At 46.8% G+C, this 12,751-nt stretch overlaps 1 protein-coding gene across 16 annotated transcripts in view; it reads left to right on the top strand.

The window, feature by feature from the left end:
- Window positions 1–12,751, top strand: part of PDE4D (phosphodiesterase 4D) — a 709,981-nt gene that overhangs the window by 636,172 nt on the left and 61,058 nt on the right. For all 16 annotated transcript variants that reach the window (XM_077347177.1, XM_077347175.1, XM_077347176.1 and 13 more), the window contains one exon: window positions 6,181–6,293. In XM_077347177.1, coding sequence (XP_077203292.1) covers window positions 6,181–6,293 — 113 coding nt within the window. The remainder of the gene's footprint in view (window positions 1–6,180; window positions 6,294–12,751) is intronic.

Below are 12,751 nucleotides of genomic sequence, written 5' to 3'. Positions count from 1 at the left end.
TATCACTTATGGAGGTTTGGCCAGCTGACATCACTTCCAGGGGTCCTTGAAACCTGAGAATTTATTTCAGGAGCTCCTCCATGGTCAAGGGTGAAAAAGGCTGCACTGTACTATCCCAATCATAAACATGTAATTTTAAAATGTATTTATTATATTTATAATTCCACCCTTCCCCGGAGTCATGTTCTTACACTATTGAGATCGTTTCACCTGGCCAAAATGGATTGACACTTGTTAGGGAGCAGTATGAAGTTCTCAGATTCTTAACTTTGAGGCATACTGAAAGGCAGGCTAAAGTCCATCAAGGAACTAGATCCCTGTCTACTCTGCAGTCCCCAGAACTTCTTCATGGTATGCTTTATCCATATTGAAATCACCACACTCCGAGTCACCATATCAGCCCCTGCAGTGTCTTTTCTTTTTGTTCCTCTTTAGTCAAATATATATATATATATCAGTACCAGGGTCAGTTATTTACTTTTAGTTCCTGCTCCAAGGATAAATATCATAGGCACTTCAATCCCAAAACCATTTTCTTGAGAACTAATAAGGGCTATTTACAGCATTGCTTGCCAAAGCAGCTCTTATCAGTCAAGAACAGGGGTAGTCAAATTGCTGGCAGGAGCTCATGGGAATTGTAGTCCATGGGCATCTGGAGGGCTGCGGTTTGACTACCCCTGGTCAAGAGACTCAAGGAAACAACCCTAAGAAGGTCTTCTAGGAAGTATCCCATATTATTCAGCGGGGCTTCGTCTCAGCCTAAATAGCCCAATTTGATCTGAGTTTGTCTGAGTTTAGGAGCTAAGCAGAACTGACCATGGCCCGTACATGGATGGGAGACCACCAACAGCAAAACACCTCTGCTCATTTCTTGCTGGAACACCCTGTGGTTGGGATTGGGATGAGTAGGTAGCAATTTGATGGCATGTTCTTCTTCTTACTCCCAGGAAAATGTCCCTAGGATTGCAGCCACAGCCACTTACTCTCAGGCTAACAAACTAAGATGTACCAGAGAAGAGGAATGGGGGGAAGGGAGAGGAATCAGTCTGAAAGCATCAGGAGAAAACAGGAATTTCAGGTGGAGCCAGACAAATCTTTTCTTCCTGGTGTTCTCAGTGAGATGGGGCTACTGCCCTGCACCCCTACCCCTAAGACCACAGATGGGTGCCAGAGGCCAGAGATTCCTTTCCTTCACTTTGACAATCTCTGTATGCATTTAGGTTATGTATATCTTGCCACTGTTGTTGTTGTTGTTGTTAGGTGAGATGTCGTGTATGATCCATCGTGACCCCATAGCCAATGATCCTCCAGGCCTTCCTGTCCTCTACCATTCCCCGGAGTCCATTTAAGTTTGCACCTACTGCTTCAGTGACTCCATCCAGCCACCTCATTCTCTGTCGTCCCCTTCTTCTTTTGCCCTCGATCGCTCCCAGCATTAGGCTCTTCTCCAGGGAGTCCTTCCTTCTCATGAGGTGGCCTAAGTATTTGAGTTTCATCTTCAGGATCTGGCCTTCTAAGGAGCAGCCAGAGCTGATCTCCTCTAGGACTGACTGGTTTGTTTGCCTTACAGTCCAAGGGACTCGCAAGAGTCTTCTCCAGCACCAGAGTTCAAAAGCCTCAATTCTTTGACGCTCGGCCTTCCTTATGGCCCAACTTTCTCATCCATACATTGCAACTGGGAAGACCATAGCCTTGACTAGACACACTTTTGTTGGCAGGGTAATGTCTCTGCTTTTTTGTACAGAGCACGCAAGGCAGCTTGCAGACATGGCAACTAGGAAAATAACAAATGTCAAACTGCTGTTAAGCGGCCTTGCAGTAGCAGTCAGAGGGGCTCTCACAGCAGGAATCCTTCTGGCAAGGGATGGAAGGCGAAGTCCCTGCAGCTTCTTATTTGTCTGGCTGTTTCAAAATTCATTATCTCATGACTCACGCTTTAATGTGTGAACTGACTCTACCAGAAAACAGTTTGGTTTCCGATGACATGGAATGATAGTGTTTAATCTGTGGTTGGATCATTCACACATGTCAGGCGCTTCTTGCTGCTGCTATAGGGGATATCATACCTTGTGAATTGGCCTTCAGCCCCACTGAGTTTGGTAGAACTTGCTTCTAAATAAGTAAGTTCTCTTTTTCAACTATGGCCTCCTTACTTATTATTCAGAGTGAAATTGACAACTACTGATCTGTGACAGGCATTCAGTTGCAAACATCAGATGTTCCTTTTTGATTAATGACAAAAAAACCTTTGGAAAGTCCCCTTTGTAAAGCCACAGGACCTTAAAGCACAGGTGGGTAAACAGCTTGGGGGCCACATCCAGCCCATGGGTATCAAGTGCTGTAAACAAGGAGGCCTGATATGCAGAGCCCTCAAATGCATGCAGAGATTCAGAGGTGCCTCTCATGCTAAAAAAACGAACAAACGTGCTGGTAGCCTCAACTAACATCTGTATACCTGAGGGACACTTTTCTAATCCTCTGGAGAGGTGAGTGCCTTGGGATTTTGTTAAAGCCGTAATGAAATGATGCTGAAATGGGCAGAGCCCCGCAATTCACACTGTACAATTCTATTAATGCATTTCTGTCCAAGCTCCAAGTTTGTTCCAGAGGAGAAAAATTCTGCAGCATTAGGCAGTCCCCTTTGTGATGTGGACAAGCATTTATTGTTCATATGTACTGAGGCATTCCCTTGGTTATTTATGTATGGATTGTGTTGCTGGAGCTTGTCTCAAATCCAGCAAAATGTGCATGAATATGCATCAGTGGTTAGCCAATGCTGAACATTCCTTAGAAGTGGACTAATGCTTTGGTGATTGTATTAAATGTCATCTAGGAAAAGTATCAAGGACTTCTAGTTTTCATCCATTACTTTTTTCCCACAGTGCTGACTGGGAAGACCAAAACATGTACCTATTTCCAAATATTTCACATTTGCAATTCTAAAAACAGCACAGATACTGCCATCTATAAACTATACTGCTGTCAATTTTGGTTGTTCTGGGGTTCCCCAAGACAACAGCATATCTGTAGTAGCACAATCTGGAATCAGTACCTTAGAAATACTTTAATATTATGCATTGTCATTTTTTTTTTTCTAATCGGCTTTCAGTTTTTTCTTTGTGGGGGAAATTCTGAGTGTTGTTTCCTTGATGGTTCTCCCCCCCCCCCCAGTACTAACTAGGGCTGAACTTGCTTAGCACTATACCCAGCATGGTGTAGTGGTTAGGAGTGCGGACTTCTAATCTGGCAAGTCGGGTTTGAATCTGAGCTCCCCAACATGCAACCAGCTGTGTAACCTTGGGTTCTCCACAGCACTGAGAAAACTGAGCAGTAATATCAGGGCTCTCTCATAGGGTGTCTGCTGTAGGGAGAGGAATGGGAAGGCGACTGTAAGCCGCTTTGAGACTCCTTTGGGTAGAAAAAAACGGCATATAAGAGCCAACTCTTCTTCTTCTGAGATCTGCCAAGATCAGCCTAGCTTGGGCTGTCCAGGTCAGGGCAAGACAGAAAATACAGAAGTGTTTTTTAAATTATCATTTTCAGGGTTGAACTTTGTCATTCAAAATACATTGAGGTTCAGGGCTTTGTGCACCTAAGGTTTACTCCAGGTTTTTCTCCTTTAATTGCCAATTGACAAACTCTTTTTGGAAGCAGGGTGGGATTGCTGAGGTAAATCTCTGAAAGATAATTTTCCCTTCTTCCAAAACAAACTGTGTCTGATGCATGTATAAAACACACTTTCCACCAGGGATTTGGTTTAAAGTAAACATTCTGAAATATGTGAGAGCCCCTTTCCTATGGCATCTTTGCTAGACTAACATATATACATTGCATTAAAACTGACTTGTGCAAATATTAACTGTAATTCTCAGGATGTAGGAGAGTTGCCTAAAGAAAATAGGGAATAAACTGTAAACAGAGTTTGTGTGGTCTGGTGGACAGTGTGATACAGTCCGGAGAAACCTATGCCTAAACCTCACCTCAACTGTTGGGTGACCTCAGTTCCCTCTCTGAAATGCGAGAATACAGCCTCCCCTCCCAGGATTACACAGAGGCCAAAAGAGATTATAGGCAGGATCCAATCAAAGTTAAGCACCAGTCAGTGGTATTGATTTCAGGGGGAGATTTAATGGCGTGCTTTAAAGTCAGTACAGGCTTTAAAAGCGCTTAACTGGCTGGATTGTGCCCAAAGACTGTAAAATATTTTGCATATTAAAGGTGTGATTTACATCATTAGTAACTGGAGCACAGAATACTTAAATCAACCAACTGTGATCTGATAACTGAAGAAAAGTTTTACAGTTTCTGGGTTGCAAATACGGGGACACATCAGTGCTTTGTCACATTCTTAGCTGCTATGACCTTTCATTCTTAAACTTCTCATGGCAGAGCTGTGGTGACCAGATGTGTCCAAAGTTTTATGAAGTGGGCAGTCAACCAATCAGCTTTTTCAAATGACAATAATCAGTCCCCTTAGAGCAAATTACAGGACCCTTGGATGGGGTTTCCAGGTATTCTCCCCCAGCCCACTGATGGGGGATGAGGGATAGGGTTGCCAAATCCAAGTTGGGAAACTCCTGGAAATTTTGGGTTGGAGCCTGGGGAGGACAAGGACCCCAGTGAGATACAGCACCAGAGAGTCCACCCTCCAAAGCACCCCTTTTCTCCAGGGGAACTGATCCCTTGTTGCGTGGAGATGAACTGCCATTCCAGAGGATGCCCAGGTCCCACCTGGAGACTGGCATCCCTACTCTTGGGACATCTGGCTAATTATTTGGCCCTACTTAAATGGCCTTCTGGGAAACGGTGCAAGAAACAGTAGCTTCCCAGCGCGTGCCTCTGAAGGATCTCGCACTCTCCTGCTAACGCTGGAGAACGAGAGGCAGCAGCAGCAGCAGCCTGCCGAAACATGAAGCCTGTGCCGAGCGGCAGCTGCCCACAACTGTCTTTTTTCCCCCCGCAGGCGGAGAACCGGTTGCGTCAAAGCCCGACAACCTCCCCTCCCTCCACCTCCAGAGTTTCGCTCGGACCCTGCTTTGCCTGGGCTAAGCCCCCGCCAAGGCTAAGAGGCCTTAATCCCGTTTATATCCCTCCTCCCGGCGGGCCACACACAGCCCCACTCGCCCAGGCCCCTGCCTTATATAAGCGTGGAGAGCGGGGATTTCGCGGCCACGTCACGCGCGCCCTTCTCCCGCCCGGCGCAGGTGGCCGCGGCTGGAGAGCAAAGGGCGCCCCACGTTTCAGGCTAAGAAGCCGGGGGAGGGGGGGAAAAGAAGAGGCGTCCGCTCCGCGTTTTCTCTTTCTCCCCGTCCCCCTTTTCCCCGCTCAGCTCCCCATCCAAACGCCCCCCCCCCCCCGAGAGCCGTCCCGCCGCAAGCAGCCCCAAAGCCCTGGCGGCGCCTGTTCAAAGGCGGGAACTGCGGCCAGCGGAGAGAGCCCCTGGAACAATAGCCGAAAACAGAACGCGCGCTGGGAAAGGGCAGCGCAGATTCCTCTGGGGGGAGAAGGGAGACGGGCGGGGCGGGCTTCCCCTTGCAGCGGCGGCTCCTCCTCCGGGGGCTGCTGCTGCTGCTGCTGTTCCGCTTGCTCGCGCCGCTCCTGCTGCACAACTTGAGCAAACAGGAAACGCGGCGACCGCACACCCGGCGGCCGCCGCCGCTCTGATTCATTGGGCCTGAAGCTTCCCCAAAGGGGAGGGCAGGGGAGGGGAGGAGGTGCCGCCGCCGCGCTTGCCTCCAGCCCGAGGGAAGGAAAGCGCGTCGCCCAGAGAGAGAGAGAGAGAGAGCTTGTCGGAAAGAGGCAGCCCGGTCGGCCGAGGAGACGCTCCTGCTTGCGCCCGCCGCCGCCGCCTCTTGCCAGCCCAGGGCGCGCTGCCCGCGGCGGGAGGGACTCCCACTGGAGCCGCGGCGCGCCGCCTTCTCTCCTCTCCGAAAGTTGCCTTGGCCCCGACGGGATCCCGAGAGGCTGGAGGCGACGGGCGTCCCTTCGCGGTGGCCGCCGGAGACCCACGCCCGCCTTCCTCCCCGTTGCCTGGCGTTAGCAATATGAAGGAGCAGCACTCATGTGTCGGCACTGGGCACCCCCCCGGGGCTGGGTACGGCAGGATGGACCCGCTGGAGCTCGCTGTTAGCCCCGTGAAACGCTTGCGAACTGAGTACTCCTTTCCCTATCTCTTCGCAGAGGAGGCCTACCAAAAACTGGCCAGCGAGACCCTGGAGGAGCTGGACTGGTGCCTGGACCAGCTGGAAACTTTGCAAACCAGGCACTCCGTCAGCGAAATGGCCTCGAACAAGGTAGGCACCGACGATCCCCTTCCCCTCCCCCCTGCCCCGCGCACTTCTTTGCCTTGCTTTGACTTTGTTTTCTCTCCCCCCCAGCCCAGCCGGGCTTGGCCGCTTCTCGGCTCCTGTGCCGCCCAGGACTGCGCTTTAGGCAGGCAGAGCGGAGCCTGGCCCTCGGGAGCTGGGAGCTTCGTTCACAGCGATGATGCCTTTGCAGACGAAAGCGTGCCTGCCTCAATGGAGTTGGCACAGGGTGCAGTTGCACACGCTTTCCAAGCGGCCCTGGGCTTCTAGGGAGTCAGCACGCCCTGCTCAGTGGGGCTTGCTTCCCGGCCAAGAGGCGCAGGATCAGGTTGAGTTGACATTGTGCAAATGTGTCTGTCTGCCTGAACCTCATGCCACTGAAATCGCTAAAACTTTGGTCCCGGAGGGCTGCAAAACTTCGCAGTAATCCAAGCGTTGTCTTATCCAACAATACTGCAGCCCTGGTTGAATCCGGGAGCCAATTTGACAGATTTGGACACAGGCACTGCCAGATCTATCACTTTTGGCCATTGCAAGGGTGCTTTTCTAAAAGGGAAGCGGGACCTGGCCAGAAGTATCCAAGGAGACACTACAATACAGCATCCAGCTGCTGCGTGTGCTGTTTAAAGATTAGGAACAGCCACTTCTTAGAATGCTTTAGGTAGGGAAAACTCCCTCCTTTCCTCATTTAGATAAGGTGGCTTATTCACACGGGGTTTTTTTGTTGTTCTGAAAGTGTGGGCAAGCACTTTGACTCAGTGGTGCCAATGTGAGTACAGCCTGTTGCATGTAAAAGCAAGAACGGCCTCGTGTATTACGGAACCAGATTGAGGAACTCACTTATGTGCATGTGCGTCATGTCTAAGTCCTTCATATGCAAAGTTCTTTACAGCACAGGAGTTGTTAGACTTCATACTAACAGAACCAACAAGGAGCATATTGACCTAGAAATGAGTCTCACTGATGTCACCGGCGCTCGGTACGGAGAAAATATGCTTAGGTTTGAGCAACAAGATTAATCACATTTCCCCTAAGAAAACTGGCACATACACACGAACAGCAATCCATTTAAGTTAAAAAAAAACCTATATTAAAATGTAACATTTGAATTCAGTTTTATGCATAGGATTAAAGCCTTCTTGCCTCTGTTACGCTTTTGGTCACCTTTAGATAGCTGCAGTGCAGAACAGAGAGGTATGTCTGACTGCAATGGGCCTTCTGAGCATCCACACGGGAATCAAGTCATTGGCTCCACTGAGTTTTCCCTCTGGGCTTCCTTGAGGCTGCCCTGAGATCCTGGCAGTAAATCCATAGAACTCAGCGGACTTGATTTCTAATAAAGCCACACAGTATTGGAAAATTTAGGATTATTTGTGCGGGTGCTTCTGGTGTGAAGAAACAAATGTAAGAAATCCTACTGCCCATGACGATACATCTGTTGCAAGCCTGTTTCTGTTGCTCTGGACGTTAAGTACACTCAAAAGAGCTCTTTCACTTACTGTGCAATAACAACAGACTGTTTTGCCACCTCCTGCAAGCTTGGTGAGAAGTTAGATCCAGTCAGGATTCCATGAGACGTGTACTCTTGTGTTCACACCAGATATTTCTTGTATTCACTGTTTTACGTTTTCTAAGTTTAAAAAAAAATATAAGCCTTACGAGCGCGTGTGGAATATGAAGTGAGCAAAGAGTCTGGTTCAGTCCAGAAGGTCACTATGCTTTCTGATTTGTGTTACAAGCAGCCTCATTTGCACGTAGTGGATGAGTTTCTCCTAATAGATTTATTTGACTAATTGCTTATTAGATCACATTTTTCATATTCCATATTCAGCATTAGGAGCGCTTAGTTGAAAATAGTAGTCCTCTAAAGCAGGGGTAGTCAACCTGTGGTCCTCCAGATGTTCATGGACTACAATTCCCATGAGGCCCTGCCAACATTTGCTGGCAGGGGCTCATGGGAATTGTAGTCCATGAACATCTGGAGGACCACAGGTTGATTACCCCTGCTCTAAAGACATGGCATTGCTAGGCATGCGGGGATTGGGGCTCTTCTTAAAAGAGCCATTGGATTTGAGTCCAGGAGCACCTTAAGGACCGGTGAGATTTCCAGGGTATCAATTTCAACCAAGCTCCCTTGGTCAGACCTGATGGATCTTGCTATTGTACTGCAAGCCAACATTGGGAACTCTCTTTTTAGTAAGCCATTCATTACATATTAAATATTTAATGCATGTTTAAGTATTGCTAATTTACCTGATTTTTTAAAATGATCTGTACTCATTACCTAGACCAGGGGTAGTCAAACTGCGGCCTTCCAGATGTCCATGGACTACAATTCCTATGAGCCCCTGACAGCGCTGGCAGGGGCTCACGGGCATTGTAGTCCATGGACATCGGGAAGGTCGCAGTTTGACTACCCCTGGTCTAGACCTAGGACACTGTTGCTAATGAATTAGTTGGAGATGTGTTTTACATAAAACATTGGCATTTGCTGATGTTATGGATGTGTCCAATGGGTGAAGAGTATTTGGTGATGCTAGGGGGAAAGCTGCTCTTCACTTTGCCTCAGAAACAGGATCCTAGAGCCAAGGTTTCCTGCTACAAGATGTGCAATGAGCTGAGTTGCCATAGCCACCCTGAAGGTCATCCTGAATGATGCCCTTCCTTACATCAGCCCTGAAAATTTATACTGCAGCCTCAGAACAGTTGGCTTTGTTTGCTCTGTAACAGGGGAATACAGTTGTTTAAATGTCTTTGCCAGCAATTAAACACAAGGTACCAAATTCCTGAACCACACTAAGTTTTAGTTCAAGATGCCCCTAAAGCTAGGCCTTGGTGCTGCAGTTGTGCAAATTCAGATTTTGAATATACTAGACTTGGTCCAGTCTAATTTCTGAGCACTTGAACAACCACATAATATTTTTTTAAATCCCTGTACACAAGACATGAGTGTTTATTAAAAGGAGTCTCCTTGCATAATCTTCTCCCTGTCGGAGAAAAGTTGCCACTGTATCTGGTACCAATGTCTTTGGAAAGTGAAGGTGTCTTGTTCAGAAGAATCTGAAGTGGGTTTTAGGCCTTGAAAGGAGATAGCGGCTGGGCATAGCTTATTCACCCTCTGTGCTTCAGTGCATGGACAGATATGTGTGTGGGTGTGCCAAATCTTCATGCTTCAGAAATGCATGGCTGTATGTGACTTGAAAATGAAACCGCATCAATATGGTTTAGATTTTTGGAATTGATGACTATTTTAAGGAGTCAGTGATCTGTGCTCATAAGCCATTCATAAAGAATATTAGTTTTCCTCCTCTCTTGCCAAGCCATTTATGACTACCTCAAAGTGCATGTAGGATCCAGCCTGGCTCTGGCTCTTCCTCCCTTCCCTCCCCAGGCCCTGCTCAGTTGTTTCATACGGTTTGCATAATAAGAATGTCCTCAGGGAGAGGTCTCACATAGTTAACAGTTTGCATGTGTGATATCCAGACAAATTTCAGAATCACAGGAAATGGTATGGGCAAAAGAGTAATGAATACAAAACATGTGAGCAGTAGGCATGCACACGCATATCGCACAGCAGCACATGCACATTTAGAGACATGCACCCTGGTTCGGAAAGAACGCATAGTATTTATTGAAGGGAACCCAGAGCGGAGTGTTTCTTGTGCCTTGGCACAAATAATTGTTAAAGCTGAACAAGCCATCCTGAGTATACTAGATTGGACATATTTGAACAATAGTAACATCCAACAAGACCATGCTGTTTGACAGCCTACTGAAGGATAAGGTAAAGTAAAGGTATCCCGTGTGCAAGCACCGAGTCATGTCTGACCCTTGGGGTGACGACTCCAGCGTTTTCTTGGCAGACTCAATACAGGGTGGTTTGTTATTCCCTTCCCCAGTCATTACCGTTTTACCCCCCAGCAAGCTGGGTACTCACTGAAGGATAGGTATGATCAAACAATGTGCTTCTTATCTGAAAGAATTATTAATGCAAGAGTGAAAGGGCATTTTAAAAAATTAGTCTTTTTACAGGCTTATTTCCCAATTTAACATTTTTATCAAAAAAGTACAGTCTGTTGAGCCCCTCCCCCTAAGTTTGAGTGGCATTTATCAAAGTCATTGTTCAGCTACTAAGGTTATAATGCTGTACTAATACTGTCATCCATTCTCATCCCCACCCCTCATGTGGTTGCAGTGTTTTAGGGATTATAAAGTTAAGTCACACCATTGGCTTCAGGGAAATGAACCTTTGCATATATATAAGGAAAGATGGGGGTCAGGTACAGGGGATGGCAGGTGCAGTGATGATGCCTCTAAACCAACGAAGAAAGGAAAAGGAAAGCCCATCCTCTCCTCTCAACGATCACCAGCAGCAGCCAGGGCTGCAACCAGAGGAAGATTAGATATGAGGACATGACATTCTCTGGGACTTGATCTCTGATGTTCCCTCTCAGATTTTAGCACCTGCTGCTGCTCTTTCTTTGTAAAAGCCATAATGACTAAAGGACAGACATGCCTCCTAGCTTAGAAAGGAAGCAAAGAAGGGATCCCAACATAGATTCAGCAGGGATGTGTTTTCAAATTGTGAGCATTGTTTCTGCACCACAAACAGACTTTTCATTGAGGCAGGCAAATAATAACAGGGATGTCCGGGTGCTTTCTTCACCTGTCTGCACTCTTCTTATCAGAAAAAGTATGCAAACTAGAGATGCCAAGAAGAAAAATCACAAATATGAGTGTGTTATAAATCATGCCAACCATGTGCTTTGACTCAGTGGAGTATTGAACGAGGCAGAAGGATTCCCTCCTCCCAGTACTGTAAAACATCCTTGTGCCCTAAGTTTATGGATACGTCTGAGGACTGTTTTCTCTACCACATGACAAGACGAGTTTCCATGCTGTTCGGAGGGATGTAGCGCAGACCCTCTTCGTGTAATGGGCCCTGTCCATGGGATGCATTGTTAGCGTGTGTGCAAACTTTTCCAGGCAACCTTACTAGCGCAACTGCCACATGCAGATAAGATATGTGTATAAGCTTCAGCACTGCAGTACGTTTTGGGTGATATCATAAACTTCCATCACAGTTGTAGATCAGAGCAACCCAATTCCAAGTTCAGAGAAAGGCGACTACTGCCATATCCCATGGAGTAGGGTTTACTTATCCACCAATCTTTTGCATTTTGTCAATGGCATATAATTATAGTGCGTAAATTATTGATGTAGTAAAGCCCAGTCCAGTAACGAAGCAGGCACATGCTTTGTTTATCATTTAAGAACAAGGAAGTGGATGAAGAGTCTGAACACTTTGGCAGCTCCTCGTGTGACAGTGCTGTTGTAACAAGCCTTAGCTGTAGTATCACTCTTGGCTTGGTGTAGTGGTTAAGAGCGGCTTTCACTAATCTGGAGAGCCGGGTTTGATTCCGAGCCCCTCCACATGCAGCCAGCTGGGTGACCTTGGGTCAGTTACGGTTCTGTTAGAGTTGTCACAGAGCACCTGCCTCACAGGGTGTCTGTTGTGAAGAGAGGAAGGGAAGTCAATTGTAAGCCACTTTGCGGCTTCTTTGGGTAATGAAAAGTGGGGTATAAAAAACAACTCCTTCTAGCTGGCTATATAGAAGAAGAGTTGGTTCTTATATGCCACTTTTATCTACCCTAAGGAGTCTCAAAGTGGCTTACAGTCACCTTCCCTTTCCTCCCCCCACAACAGACAGCCTGTGAGGTGGGTGAGGCTGAGAGAGCCCTGATATCACTGTTCAGTCAGAACAGCTTTATCAGTGCTGTGGTGAGCCCAAGGTCACCCAGCTGGCTGCATTTGGGGAAGTGCAGAATCGAACCCAGCTTGCCAGATTAGAATTCCGCACTCTTAAACTTAGTTAGATCTTGGTTTTCCTAGAAAAAGCCACAGATAAGATAACCACTGCTTTCATATATATTCGCCAATTAAAATGTTTTTGTTAACATTTCGTGAATACATTGTGAATGTGTTACTGAACTGTTACTTTTACTATATGTGTGTGTCTCCAGTATAGCATGTTCTAGAATCTCATGAAGAACATGGCTAACGTTAGAACCATACCTATATACGTATAATAAGCCATTATTTATGAATTGTGGTTTGATCAGATCCCAGATAGTTCTACAGTGCTTTTTAGTTGGCATCAAGCTGGGATTTCAACTGCAGCTTATTGTTTTGTTAACCACAGTTTGGAATATTTGTGGCTTGTTGTGACATCAGAATTCACAAACTGCAGAATTCGCAAACCGCAGTCATCTGGCTTCAGAGGTGGCAGTTTGGGGAGAATAGCTAACATCCTAGAAAGACAAAGAAGGGTCGAGAAGCAGCTAGACTGAAATTTATGTGCACAAACAAGGATTATTTTAGTCGGGTAACCATCTTAGTTTGCAGGAGAAGAGCTAGATTTGAGCTAGATTTGAGTCATTAGCAC

The sequence above is a fragment of the Paroedura picta genome, chromosome 7, assembly GCF_049243985.1.
Source record: "Paroedura picta isolate Pp20150507F chromosome 7, Ppicta_v3.0, whole genome shotgun sequence".
NCBI classification, from domain to species: Eukaryota; Metazoa; Chordata; class Lepidosauria; order Squamata; family Gekkonidae; genus Paroedura; species Paroedura picta.
The sequence above is the reverse complement of the archived record's forward strand: the minus strand, read 5'-3'. Positions and strand labels throughout refer to the sequence as shown.